Below are 15,608 nucleotides of genomic sequence, written 5' to 3' on the forward strand. Positions count from 1 at the left end.
AGCTTTTACTACACGCATACTGAAACACACGTGACGCTCCCGGTAATTTTGGCTTTTTTTAATCTCACATGAACAGATAAACTTAATCTCCCAAACTGCTGTGAGTGTCACTTTTCTTTTACCGTTTCATTTGAGAAAACTAGCATCATATCATACTGTATGACACAGAAACGTCACGGCAACCTGTCAAAATAAAAGTACGGTGTAACATGTAATGGGCTGGGTAGGTGTTGACGTTAAAAAAAACACAATCTAATAGGTAGAAAAAATAATTTCATTGTTAGTTAGTAAACACAAGTACATCTAATTGAACAAAATTTATTTTCATCAACAAATGATCATAGTCATTATCAATTATACTTTTAGTCATTATTTGGGTAGCATACATATTCTGAATGCCTTCAGCAGAATTCAAATTAGCCATTTTAATCTAGATTAATCTAGATTAATTCCAAGATTTAATCTAGATTAATCTAGATTAAAAAAATTAATCTATGCCCACCCCTAATATATATATATATATATATATATATATATATATATATATATATATATATATATATATATATATATATATATATATACAGTCAAGCCCGAAATTATTCATACTCCTGACAAATTCTGACTTAAAGTTACTTTTATTCAACCAGCAATTTTTTTTTTTTTTTTGTTTGACTGGGAATGACACAGGCTTCTCTCAAAAGGTAATACGACAATGTCCTGAAAGAGTTGGAGCTCATTGCTAAAGATAAAAGTGTAAAAATACCAGTGGAGACATGCAAAAAGCTGGTCAGCAATTATAGGAAGCGTTTGCTGTAATAGCCAATAAAGGCTTTTCTATTGATTATTGAGAAGGGTATGAATAATTTTGAACATGCCATTTTTTGTTCAAATGTAAATAATAAGATGAGTAATAATTTTCTCCACAATGATGCCTCTTGTACATCATTCTAAAAAAAAAAAAAAAAAAAAAAAAAAAAACTTGCTGGTTGAAAAAAGTAACTTTAAGTCAGAATTTGCCAGGGGTATGAATAATTTCGGGCCTTGACTGTATATAACATACTCATAAAATATACTCATTATATCTAATTTCAATCCATTCCACAAATAAGGATAAATTGTCTAATTTGAGGAAATAGCTTTATGGAGCTTAACATTAAAGTAAAGATTTTGCTTACCTCAGAAAAGCTTCTTCTAGGATGCACTTGTACCGAATGAGGTTCAGCAGGATGTTTCATTGGTATTAAACGTGTCCCACACCTACATTTATGAGGAAACATGTCCTGGAATGAAAAAAATTATTTTATCTCCATCTTTTACTGCAGAAATCATTTAGATTTTAGATTACAAGGTTTGTATGTCAAGAGTCGAATGACAGGAGAGTGAATGACTTAATGCCTGATGTCATTTTGCCTAACCACAAATGTTTAGCATTTTTTGCCATGTAACCAGCACTACACCAAATGATTACGGAAATCAGTACATTTTTCATTTTGCTTTTGTATTAGATTGTGTCAAATATAACTTAGATGATATTTAATAATTTCCCCCATTTGTATCCAGTTACTAAGATGCTTGAATGTTTCAGTTTATTTTACAGACAGAAGGAAGCAAGCCAGAAAATACAGTACATTGTGATATCACTGTTAGCAGTACACAAATGGTGTCTCGGCTCAGTTTTTTATAGTATTTTATTTATTCATTTGTATATCAATGAGTTGTTAAATATATTTAGCCTCTTCCCATACTCCTCATACACAAATACTTTAAACAGGCAGCAATTGCGACATTTATTGCAGAATGAAAAATTCAAATGTCAACCTTTAAAACTTTATTCCATGTTTTCCAAAAAGAATGCAAAAACACTATAAAAGTATAATGAAATGAGGTATACCACCTGTGCACTAAACATTAATTATATTGCTTTTTCACTGTTGCTTTCTCTGTGGGCATTTTTTTGCTTCCAACACATTGGCCAAACCAAAAAACTTGTCAGTTGATTCCAATAATTAAAAATGACACATTTCAGTTACAAATTACAATGATGAACTCTCAAGATCTTTAGTCAACAGTGATTTGTATTTCAGTCTGTCTGTCAATATTACATACAAGACCACTCTTAAGATACTTTTAGAGTGTTTTCTCTGTTTGCTGCTGTGTGTTTCAGTTCCAATAATCTAATCTAAATGGTTGATCAGCATTCAAAAGTGCTGATAGTGCCAATGACTCTTCAGTGTTTGTATAACTCTTTGTTTGTTTTTTGTGTAACAAAAGGTTGTTGAGCAAGTGAGGACAAAAAGATCTCTTATCTAATTTATCTTTTGTGCTTAAGTGGCGAACTGTTCAGCATTTTTTTGTCTAAATAATAAATAAATTATTCTATTTACAAATAAATCTATTTTATATGTCGGCTTTAAGTTAATAAAAGAGACTTCTACCACTTAAAGCATTATTAGATGTTAAATGTGGGGTTTGTCAATGTGGCAAAATACAAAAAACTCCATTAAATACCGCATGAAGTCATTTGATATGTACAGATTTTATCATTCAGCAACGCCCTTTCTGAACATTTGGTGCCCTAAGCAAGAACTTTATTTATTCTAAGCACTGATTTGAAACCTTTTACAAATTATATATACAGTGCCTTGCAAATGTATTCATACCCCTTCATTTTGTGGGGTATGTTCGACCGTTCGACGTGTATGCCTGTCCAAATCACACCCATTCAGTTGAATCTGCCACAGGTTAACTTCCAGACTGCAATTTAATCTACTAGAAATAATGATTCTGAGAAATTCCAGAATAAGTCAAATATAACATTTTATTTGTCAGGTAAAATGTATCATGCCAATTACACAATTACATAATGAGAATCAATTCAGTTTCAATTTAGATAAATACATAACCTCAATAACTCAAAGAAGTATCTAAAAATGGAAATGCATACCTGACTATCAGAGAGACACACTGCAGCATGAGAGAGACCTGGAGGTTTAGCTCCAGAGACTCTCATACAGTGTGGGGGTTCTGGCTACAAAATCCCCCAGTGGTGTTTCATCACTTGCCTTTTATACCCCAGACCAAAACAAACAAATCTTCCGATCAGTTGTAAACACTGAGACCTTTTGTTTTGTCAGGAAATCTCGCGACCAAGGGTCGCACCTGGTTGGAGGTTCCCATCTGCCCCTAAGGGAAAACACACCCCTTAGCAGCAAACCCAATTCTATGGATATTTTCAATCTTTCTTACAGTATATGTGACTGCTATGAAATTGAGACTATTTTACCAATCGCACAGAGACCATTCAAATGATTCCAAACATGAAGGGAAAACAATATATTCACAAGATATAACATGTGGCAAAAGTTTTAGGGAGAAAGGTGTGAGAGTGAGAGGTGGGGAATTCAAAGTAGAGAAGGGGGTAGGTCAGGGTGGGGTTGTTTGCTCTCTTTGAAGATCCCTTCTTCAGATTAGTTTTTATTGTTTGGTTGCATTCCATCTGTTCGTACTGTATTTTAATTCCATGAGGAGATAATTTCACTCCTTACACTATTATTATTATTATTATTAATTAAAACATTATTCTCACTAAAATTGGTACAATGCTCTAAAAGCAATGGTTAAAATGTTAGGGTTATAATGAAATGTATTAATAAAATGGGAAAACAATTGTAGATTGCTATTATGGCATTATCTTTTGTACTTTTCTTAACTTCAGCTCAACACTGTTTGTCAGACCGTACTTGACCAGCTCCTGTTTTATCTAAAAGAAAATAAAGATGGACAAACAGATCAGACTTCCCATGTTTTCCAATAGCAATACACTTTGTATAAATAGTCGTGTTAATGTCTTACTTGCTGTAAAACGACCTGAATGTTTCCAGGATCTGTTAGGTCAGAAAATGAGGAAAGTTTCGCTTGAAGTCCAACAGCGTTCTCTAAAGGGAAACACACATACACACAAATGTTGAGTTATTTGTTGATACTATATGTTGTACATGAGTGTTTCTAGTATAGCTAAATGAAAGCATCATAACATTGTTTGGAATGGTATAGAACTTGGTATTTTCCCATAGACTGTGACAGTTTGTAAAGGGATGAATAATTTTGGAAATGCCACTTTTTGTTCTAACGTAAATTAAAAGCTGAGAAATATTTGTCCACCAATGATGCCTCTTTTACATCATCTTATTATCTTTTGGGAGAAGCCTGTGTAATTTCCAGTGTAAAAAAAATTGCTGATTGAATAAAAGTAATTAAGTCAGAATTGCCAGGGGTATGAATAATTTCGGGATTGACTGTATATATATATATAATTATTATTATTATTTTATTTAATTTTTTATTCATGCCCCCTCATAATCTTCATTCCTTGCCCTCTTTGCGGCAACATCTCTTCTCTGTTTGGATGAAGTGTTTACCGGCACAAGGGCGGGAAAACCTGTCAATCACATGAAATACCGACCAATAGCAAACCACAACGATCCATTCAGTTCCTGATGGACAAAATTAAGTCCGCCCTACATTTTTCTTGTTCGAGAAACAGTTTCACTCTGATGTATGTCACAGTAGGGAAGAAAAAAGTCTTAACGTCTGTTTCATGCCAACTTTAGATTATTAACTATTTCTATGATACATAAAATATGCCAGAGGTCCTTTTTGTTTTAATTCAGTTAACACCAAAGATCAAATTCTAATTCAAAGGTCCATAATTACCTGCTAGTGTTGTTGACGCAGATGTTGTTCCTGGAAATGTTATTGATGCAAATGTTGTTGCAGATGTTGGTAATGGAATTAATGTTGTTGGAGATGCTGTTGTTGTCACAGGTGTTGTTGTTGCTGCAGATGTTGGTAATGGAATTGTCGTTGTTGCAGATGTTGGTAATGGAATTGTTGTTGTTGCAGATGTTGGTAATGGAATTGTCGTTGTTGCAGATGTTGGTAATGGAATTACAGTTGTTTGTGCACTGGCTGTTAAAGATAAAGAGAGATGAGTAAATTCAGAAAAATACAAATCAGATTTTCTTTTACAAACACATTAACACTGAAAATCAAAAAGGAACAAAGCCTTACTGAGTGACAGGACTGATATGTACACCAGCAGGTGTGAAAGCGCAGAAAGTCTCATGATGATTCAGGAAAAAACAGAATGTAGGTTAGAAGTCCTTCTTCTGTAATGAGCATTAAAGCATCATACATTATTATAAATGCAGTTACAACAATGTCACTCTACAATCTCCCTTAATAAAAACCCTTACAACAAATCAGAGTCATTCACAGCAATTTAAAACCAGCTAATATTTAGGTATCAAACACTGGACTATTGTAAATATTTATCTTAATTTGTACCGCAATGTGTACTGTAGTAACACACACTGTTATAATAACAGGTGACAAATATACTGATTATCAGTCAATATTAGTTTGCTTTTTTAGATTTTTATTTGAAATTCATGATTTCAAAACTTTACACACCCTTTTCTATACAGTTACACTTACATCTCTAGTTTTATATAATTTATATAATATTTATATAATTTAGTTTATATAATTGCTTACCTCAGTCTGCTTCTTCTAAGCTGCTCTTGTACCGAATGTGGTTTAGCAGGAAGTTCCATTGGTTTTAAATGTGCCAAAGTTTATGAGTAAACTTTTCCGGGAAGGAAGAAGAATGTACTGTCAGTTGCACGTCTGTTTTTAATTGGTCACGACTTCAATAAAGTTAATACTATTCTAAATTTCGTTTAATGATATATTGAATTCATTTCTCATGAATATAGATTAAAAAGACAGAAATGTAAGTTTACACAGTCTAAAAATTATGCAAGTTCTACTGAATATTATCTACAGTTAAGCAGTATGGACACACGTGTACATATCAAAGCAGTATGCACTTAAAACAGTCTGTTCTTCTTATAAGCAGTTAAGCAGAGAAAAAATAGCTGTTAGAATGACATTTTAGATTAAACGATCGAATGGAAAACATAATGAGTCAGTTGTATGCAAGGAAATAGTACCTGAAACCACAAAGCATGCAAACAACAAAGGATAAAAGTAAAAGAAATTTCCATTCGGTAATTGCAGACACACTATTTTTCTCCATTTTTGTCTCTTGATGGAGTTTGGGTTCTTTGAAACTGTTGCCTTTGGTTTGCTTAAGGTTTAAAAGCCACTTGATACTCATCAATTATTGGATTGACTGCATTATACAGGGTGACAACCAAACTTGAACTGAGTTAAGCAATGGCACTACTGTCATTATGTAAGGCAGCTCAACAGCTGAATTTGTTTTATAATTGACCAATTTTCCAACTTTGACCTGCTTTGAGATAAATTGCACACATTGCCACCTTCTATAATTGTTTTTCATAATTGATTTACTTTACAACTAAATCAACATTAAGCCGAAGTGAGCTGAACAATGACACTGTCTTGTAAAAGCTGATCAACAGCATACGTTTCATCATTTATCATTGATTCAGCTTTTTTTCTTGTTTATTACTGTGAAGCTGTTAAGATGCCCATATTAAAAATGCTATACAGACAGAAAGAAGCTAGAAGAATCAAACACTGAGATAAAAAATAGCATTGATGCATTTGGCAGGCACTTTTTTTCAAAGTGACTTAGTATACTAAGTATACTGTACATTATATGTTATGCTTCTAATGAAGGTAAATGAGACAAACAGTTTTCCTTTCATTAAAGATGTGGATAGTTTAAACTTCTGCACCTGACATTTGATGCACACAGCACGTGATACTTTTATGTGGGTTTGTGTCCTTTGTAATCCTTTAAATGAAACCAAGTGAAGCTTTTACATCATTAGTCATCGGAGATATTTGTTGTCAAATGCTACACAAACTGGTTTTACTTCTTTTCTTTTCTTTTTTCTGGAGGAGACTGTAATTACGGCTTTATCTTTTGCACTGTTCTTAGCTTCTGCTCAATGCTGTTTGGCAGTCCTGTTTCATCTAAAACACACATGGACATATCAAACTTTCCATGCATCATGTATTAGCACCATATTTTGTATAAATATGCATAGTAAGCATGACATACTTGCTGTAAAACCATTTCAATGTTGCGACTATGCCTGAAAATGAGGAAAGCCTCAGGTGAAATCCAGCTACATTCTCTAAAGGGAAAAACACACAGCATCTGAAAACTAATTTGTATTTGTTGACACTAATCATACAGAAACATGATATGGGTGTTTGAGTTTTTTTATTAATTATCTATAGATGAGACTTTTACATTTCAAGATACTGTAGTTTCTGCGTTCACTGTCCATTCATATAATAATACATCATTCAGTCTTTGATGGACTCCTCTGTCGAATTTGGGGTTTGGAAACAGCTACAGCCGGAAAGAAACAATAAATTAAATTTGCTACCTATTAGATACCAACCCTATACCTACTGATTACAATAATGCAAATATAACAATTATTGCTATTCAGTGTGACAAAAATGATGCAATATTGGTGTACTCCTTAGCCTTTAACCGTCTGTCCCATAATTACACATATTCCGTCACCGTAAACTGGCTTATCAATCATCTTGTCACAACCTTCACATTTATTTTAATTCGGCCTCCTATCGTTTAGAAGAGAAATCAGATTTTTTTTTTTTTTTGGGCATAGTTATGCATTTAAAAGTTCATGGCCAAATTGATATTTATAAATATATATATACTGTACTGGACATACTGTAGAAAAAAATTAAGCCAAGTGTTGTGCCTTACAGAAATTTGTAGTTGACAGATATGCTAGACCAGCATTCAAAAATAACAGTATGCCATAACAGCTGATTTTCATAATGCTTTATAGATCAGTTGTGTCACAATATTGTAAATTTTGTAATTGTAAATGGCTTCACGATGCGATAGAAGAACCCTTTTTGCCTAAATTGTTGCATAAAGAACCTTTAACATCTGAAGAACTTTTCTGTTTCACAAAAGATTCCTTGTGGTGGAAGAAGGTTCTTCAGATTATACTGAGGTCAGAAAGAGATGGTTCTTTAAAGAACCTTAGAATGAATGGTCTTTTTGGAACCAAAAATGGTTCTTCTATGGCATCGCTCTAATAAAACCCTTTAAAGTACCTTTATTTTTAAGAGTGTATCCCACAACTAAGCGTCATGTCACCAAGGTATTTTTCTGCATTTTTATCACTTAGTCGAGTTTGGGTTCTTTGACACCATCGCCTTGGGCTTTAAAAGACACTTGATATTCATGGTTTATCAGTTTTGACAGCACTGACACATTGGATAAAAACCAAACTTGAACTGAACTGAGCTGAGTAAAGACACTAATGTGATTCTGTAACCGTGCTTTATAGCTGAATTTGTTGCATAATTGACTCATTTTGCAACATCAAACTGATTTGAGATGAATAACTGCATTGCTGCCTTCTGTGGAATTGCTGAGTTGATAAACAGCACAAGTTTTCATCATTGATTCTGCTATATTTTGTATAATGTGCTAGAAATAAAGGCATCTTGACTTACAGTCAAACAATATTATTTTTATTAAGCCACAAATTTAGATATCCATATTAAAATACTAGTGATTTTACGGACAGAAACAAGTATAGGAAGAATCATGCGTTGAGATAATATGCCTGATGCATTTGTCAGATGTACACTGCAAAGTATACTGTACATTATACTAGTGGAGTTTTTGTATCCTTATAAGTTCTGGTTCTAATGAAGGTAAATGAGATAAAACAGATTTGCTTTCATTAAAGATTTGTTAGTTTAAACTTCATCAGCTGACATTTGATACACACAACATGATTGATGGGCAGAGAAAAAGGAGGATCAGTGATGATTACTGACAGACCTCTTCTATACTTTTATACTGGTTTGTGTCTTTTTTTAATCCTTTAAATGAATCCACCTTGAAGAAAAATGGAAGCTTTTACTTCATTAGTCATCAGGGATATTTGTTGTCAGATGCTAAACCAGTTTTACTTTTTTCCTGAAGGAGAAAAAATTATGACTTTATCTTTTGCAGTTTTCTTAACTTCAGCTCGATGCTGTTTGGTAGACCGAACTTGACCAGCTCCTCTTTAATCTGAAACACAGATGGACAAACAAATCAAAGCTTCCATGCATTCTGTATTAGCACCATATTTTGTATAAATATTCGTAGTAAGCATGACATACTTGCTGTAAAACTATTTCAATGTTGCCACTCTGTGTTAGGTCTGAAAATGAGGAAAGTCTCACTTGAAATCCAACTACATTGTCTAAAAGGAAAAAAACACACACATAAACACCCAAAATGCTTATTTGTATTTGTTGACATTAATCATACTAAAACTTTATGGGGTTATATGAAATTGAACAAAACATTATAAGACTTTTACTTTTCAAGATGCTGTTTCTTGATCCACTGTCCACTCTGAAGGCCCATCGACCGGGAACATTGACATTACTGGAGTTCCTGAGGTTTGAGATGGAGCTGCCGCTGTTTGATCCAGGAATTACAAAGTACTGTGTGGAGTTTATTGTGTCATAACCAGCCTGAAAGTATGCAAAAAAAAAATATTCATATAAATAATATTTAAAGAGTTTATATTTTTTATGCAATAGTGACTAGTAACAATTTGTTCACAATACAGGAAACAAGTATTTACTTACTTGCACTGGATGATCAGTTACAGCAATGTCACCGTAATTCATCAGAATAAATGAATAATTGCTGCCTGAAATTAAAAGCACTTGAAAGGATGTTTCCTGCAAAAATAAAAAATAAAAGGAAAAATATAATCACTTTAAACTTAGCATTCACTGTTCTGATCTGCATTTATTTATTACAAAATTAAAATTTTCAATGACTGAATATTATTTTGTATGAGCATTACTGACTGAAAAACTATATTTTTACAGTTTATTATTTTACTATTATTTTCTCTGTCTTTGTGGTCTAATGTGTTAAAAGTGTTGGTAACACTTTATAATAACGTTCAGTTGTAAGTCATTTATAAGTGGTTAGTTAATGATAAAATAATGATTTTCAAAACATTCATGAATGTTTAATAAATGGTATGCTAACAATTTGTGTATGTTTTGTTAATTCATTTACAAGTAATTTACAAGTAATTAGTTAATGATGAACTAATCATTTACAAAACATGACTATGCATTCATAAATGATTAATAAGTGATATGTTAGTATTTTTAACTATGTTTTGCAGATTAAGTTATGAATAATTTACAAGTGATTAGATAATGATGAACTAATATTTACAAAACAGGATTATACGTTTACAAATGATTATTAAGTAATATGCTAACAATTTACCAATCTGTCCTAATTTATCTTAAAAAAATAGCATATTATGAAATAATCAAACAGATCCTTAGTAAGTGGTTAATATATCATTTGTCACTTAAAAATAATTAAAATATCAGTCATTTACATTTTTATCCTTCTCTGAAGATCGCATCATGAATAGTATTTACAAATCTTTCTGCATCCCCTAATCTAAAGTGTAAACAATTCATCATTTGTAAATGTTTGACTCATTATTCAAAGGTCTTTATACCGACATGATACACACACAACCTGGAACCAGAAGGTTTGTAAAACATTTACAACTGATGAGTAGTTTACACTTTAGATTAGGGGATGCAGAAAGCGTTGTAAATGTCTTATATACACCAGATCATTTTAACATGTAAGAAAGATCTACAAATGATGTGTAACACATTTACAAATGATGAATTGTTTACACTTTAGAACATTTTTTTTTTTTCATATCAACTTAAAATTTGGAATAACTTATTTAGATGTAAGGCTTCAAATTGATATTAAATTTAGGATAAAACCTGTTATGTAAAATATGTATTTTATATAAAATATAATAAAAATTGCATAGTGTATTTTCTTTACAGTAAATTTAAACTTCTGTAATTTGTTAATACTAATAATATTACTTTTTTCCGCTTCTGCAATAATCTGCTGATTGTTTTCTTAACAAAAAAGTCACCTACCTTACATCGGTATTTCAAAGTGTTCATGGATTACAACAATTTAAGTTTGGATAGTGAACTTTCAAGTCTATTTTAAAAAATGGGGGGTGACAGTTAAGGGGTTAACTAGTCTTTTTTTTTTTTACTATTTACTAAGGATCTGTTTGATTATTTTATTATATGCTATTTTTAAGATAATTACGACAGATTGGTAAATTGTTAGCATATTACTTAAAATAAAATTAACATATCATTTATTAATAATTTATAAACACAGTCATGTTTTGTAAATAATTTGTTTATCATTAACTAATTACTTTTAAATGACCTTGTAACTGACTAATAAATTAATTTACAAAACATACACAAATTGTTAGCATATCACTTATTAATCATTTGTGAATGTTTTGCAAATGATTATTTCATCATTAACTAATCACTTATAAAAGACTTACAACTGAACGTTATTATAAAGTGTTACCAAAGATTTTTGAAACTGAAATGTGGATAAAGTAAAAACAATCACATTCCAGATGAATAGGCCTATGGCACTTACTGTGTTAGTTAAGTTGAAGTAAGCGACCTTATTCCAAGTTGCAACAAAGACCCAAGAAGCGTTGAAGTTCAGATTTGGGAAATATGTGTTAATATCCTGAGTGACATTTGTGAGAACACTTCCATTAGTGTACTGCTGATATGAAACAACACCTTTCACACGGTTGTCAAGGTCAGTCCAGAGACCAGCGATTATATCTTGACTTCCATTAGAGGGAAATGAGTAGGGGGTATATGCTGATGAATCCTGGTTAAATGTGAGGTGTCCATTATTATTCACCTGAAACATGAGAAATACTGTCAAAACCACTGATACCAGATGTGTTCATAAAGCATTCACCACTCAAATGCAGACCTAGAATAAAGATGGAATCAAATTCTTACATAAATCTGCCGGTATGTGCGACCAAAGAACAGAAACGGACTCAGCAGCTGAATAACAGAGGAGCTTCCATCTTCAACAGCAGGACTTCTTGTGTCTCCTGCTGCTGAACTGAATGGGTAGAATATCTTTGGTGCTGCCAAGAGAATGAATTAAAAACATTTGTAACATTTCTGTTTACTGGTGTTTAAATTTCACATTTATACAGCTCATGTTTGAATCTAATTAGTAGCAGGACAATGTTGACCTTATTTGCACCCAACTGCTGTCTTCACTTCGTCTAACAGTGCATTTCCACTGGCATGTAGCGGTTTTAAGTTAATTCCTATGAAAGTTGAGCTTAACCCTTGTGAAGCAAAAAAGCAATTTTACCCTCCGTACAAAAAACTCACACTCAGGACCTTAAGGACAAAAATATAATACAAAAACTGAAATTTTTTAACCCAAGGCTATTTGACTATAAAATGATTAAATTTTTCTATCAGCAAAGCTTCAAATTTGACATTTTTGCCATTTTTTACTAGATTGTGCCATTTTTTCAAATTTGGCATATACATTTTTTATTTTATTTTTTTGTGGGGAGAGGGGTACCATGGCACACATCCTGTCAGGGTGTAAAACAGCACTTGCCCAAGGAAGATACAGGTGGCGCCATGACAAGGTGCTCATGACACTCGCTAACACCCTGGAGCAGGAGAGACACAAGAAACACCAACCACATGGGAGAGCAATACCATCAATCAAGTTTGTAAGAGCGGGTCAAAAGCCACCAACCACAGTAACAACAAGAACCAATCTGCTGCAAAAGGCCCAATCATGGGAAATGAAGGTAGACCTGAGGGAAAGACTGCAATTCCCCCCGGTTGTCCAGACAACCCTGAGGCCAGATGCAGTACTGTGGTCTGAAGAGGCAAAGAAGATCACCCTCATCGAACTTACAGTCCCATGGAAGAGGGTTGTGTGCAAGCGTTTGAGAGAAAGAGCGCCAAATGCCAGGACCTCTGCCATGACTACAGGGGGAAAGGTTGGCAGGCATGGCTCTTCCCAGTCAAGGTCGGCTGTAGAGGATTCCCCACCCTTTCAGTATGGAGGATGCTTACAGCCATTGGGGTGATGGGGAGGGAGAGAAAGATGACTGTTCGCAGGATGAGGGAGGCAGCAGAGAGAGCTTCTTGCTGGTTATGGAGCAGGAGGGAGGAGCTTAGCTGGAAGCCAGGGGGAGTTGATGGGCAGTGATTTGGCCACCACTGCTGACCCACCTATGTTGAGGGTGTTGCGGTTCAGGGTTGAAACACCCAATGATCGTTGAATACCGCCTGATGATATCAACTCTTCCTGGCCAAGGCTACATTCACCAAAAGGTGAATGAAGGAGAAGCATCTTTGGATGTAATTGAAATTTTAAATCTAAAAAATCTACTTCGCATTTAGTATATGGAAATGAACAACTATTTTAAATTTTTTCATAAAAAACATCTGTGGCATTATGTAAACAAACCAGCATTTAAAGGGTTACAATTCTGAAAATTAATGAATGGTTGGTATCAGTGGATAGAATAGATGTTGGTTATAAAAATCAACATCAGTGAAAGTGGAAAAAAATATTGATAAATCAAGATTTTGATGTGTGCTTCTGAGTGTTTGCTGAACTGGTGGATTACTGAGCTAAAATCACTTGTCATTGAAAAAGTCATGTTTTTTTTTTAGGGCTGTCTCTATAGACGCCAATGAAGTGTTTAGTTTGCGAACCGCTGAAGAAGAGGAAAGGCAAACATGGTGTAAACATTATTTTCAGCAGTGTGCTCTGCCCTAAAGTTGACATCTCAAATCAGAAGCGCTGTAGCATTGCCAGCAGCATTAAGCACAGATTTGATGCTGTTGGGGAAATGCACCATTACTCCTTAGTTCAATGCTGCTGATGGGCATCTGTTGTAATATTGTCTCTCTCTCCAGTGACCAGGCACTAGTGGGCGGAGTTAGTACAAGTTGGGCTATTTGTACTCAGTGTAAATCTATACTCCGTAATTACTCTCTATGTCAGAGATCCTAAAATCTGGCTTGCGAGATCCACTTTCCTGCTGAGTTTAGATCCAGATTTGAGGATCACTACTCTATATTGTCTTGCAAATGTTTTTTAAGACACAAAATGAACCAGGTAACAGTGTCTTTAACTAGATTTCATAAGTATCAAACAAAAATCAGCACCCTTTACCAATATTGGCACCCTTGGTAAATATTGTAATTCTAAAGAGCACATGACTATATTTTTGGTCCTTTTTCTTGGAAGCGACATAAATTGTGCAACGTGTGTCTCTGCTATTTTTTTTAATTCTTACAAGTACAATAGTATATAGATGAGCTCAGAGCTAATAAACATGAACTAACACCACACACAACACACCAGCATACATAAATATACTAATTTGTATACTAAACACATTACATGGGCTTTTATGAAGTTTAACCAATTACTGGCTAAAAATGGCTTAAATGACAGATTTTAGAGGGTAGAGGGTCTAGCAGACTACATTACCTGCCAAGGTTTGCTCTGATGTGACAGCAAGATTGTTGTTCCGAACTTTTGCACAAAAAAGTAATAAATATTATTATTAAACACGTATAAATATCAGTTACATATGTACAAAATGGATGTTATTTTATTTACCTTCACAGTAAGCCAATAAGAGACAGATGGTCTGACAAAATCATAGATGTCATACATTAAACAAACACATATATGGATGAATGGAAAATAGTTTTTACCTGCACAATATGCAGCATTGCAAACATTTAGTCTCACAAACTCATAAACATAATATCCTCCTGGACAGGCTTTGACTTTAATGGAATATGGGAAAGAGCAGCAATTGCTCCAGCTACCGCAGACATCTCGGTTCACCACTCCATCCTCAACTGTTGGATGTGTTCCATTCAGCCACATTGGGGCATTAGTGCCACAGCTCCTAATATTAACACATGTTTCTGACATCTGAGCACTTTGACCATTAATGAAGAGACGATACCAGCCGACCCAGTTCACATTTGCGTCACACATATTTTGGGTATATCGATAGTCTGGGGATCTCCAAGGATCATCCAGCACAGTGTATTTGTAGCAGGGGTCTGTGAAAAGTAAAAAGTCAATTATCAATTAGAAAAATAAATATTTGAAATTACTATTCATATCATACACTTGTGGCATGAGATATACCTAGAGGTGGATTTAAAAACAAAAGAGTTTTTTCCCCCCAGAATCCTCGACTCTCTCTTGATCATTTTAAATTTCAAATAAATCTGAATGACTCAAAAGTAATCTCATATCTCCATGTCCGATTGAAGGTGGGCAAAATTATAGATTTAATGAGCTGTTTTTATAGTTTTAAATTTTTAAAGTTGCAGTCCGTAATTTTTTTTGTATTAGATTCATCCAAGCTAGAGCCATGCTGGTGCACGACCCACGTAATGAAGATAATTACGCAAGTAATTATCAAACAGAGATGGCGACAAAGAGGCAAAACTTATGCAAAAACCAAACTCACGTACCTTACACGATTTTAATAAAAATATGGTGTTCACTTTTTATTAAGCGTGTTTAACTACTATTTAGTAACATTTAAATTAAAATTTATTTTAATGCACTTATTGTGTACATACACATTTTACATTGCATTTTTATAAAAAAAAACTACCTA

The 15,608-nt window shown here is 33.6% G+C and overlaps 1 protein-coding gene across 1 annotated transcript; it reads right to left on the reverse strand.

Moving 5' to 3' along the window:
- Positions 1-4,365: 4,365 nt before the first annotated feature.
- LOC141297522 (uncharacterized) lies at positions 4,366-11,824 on the reverse strand. The gene is made up of 7 exons (XM_073827945.1): positions 11,537-11,824; positions 9,646-9,741; positions 9,372-9,528; positions 9,169-9,251; positions 9,003-9,076; positions 4,717-4,971; positions 4,366-4,441 (listed from the first exon to the last, which is right to left on the reverse strand). Exons 1-7 carry the CDS (start codon positions 11,822-11,824, stop codon positions 4,366-4,368), a joined length of 1,029 nt encoding a protein of 342 aa, XP_073684046.1.
- Positions 11,825-15,608: the final 3,784 nt, after the last annotated feature.

Source organism: Garra rufa, chromosome 22 (genome assembly GCF_049309525.1).
Source record: "Garra rufa chromosome 22, GarRuf1.0, whole genome shotgun sequence".
In the NCBI taxonomy this organism is placed as follows: Eukaryota; Metazoa; Chordata; class Actinopteri; order Cypriniformes; family Cyprinidae; genus Garra; species Garra rufa.

Bases quoted from the DNA above. Each gene is read 5' to 3' on its own strand.
- LOC141297522 (XM_073827945.1), bottom strand. From the start codon at position 11,824: ATGTTTCAGGTGAATAATAATGGACACCTCACATTTAACCAGGATTCA. The intron at 9,529-9,645 runs GTAAGTAAATAC...GCATACTTTCAG, and splicing joins TAACTGATCATCCAGTGCAA to GCTGGTTATGACACAATAAA. The intron at 9,077-9,168 runs GTATGTCATGCT...TCTGTGTTTCAG, and splicing joins TTGAAATAGTTTTACAGCAA to ATTAAAGAGGAGCTGGTCAA.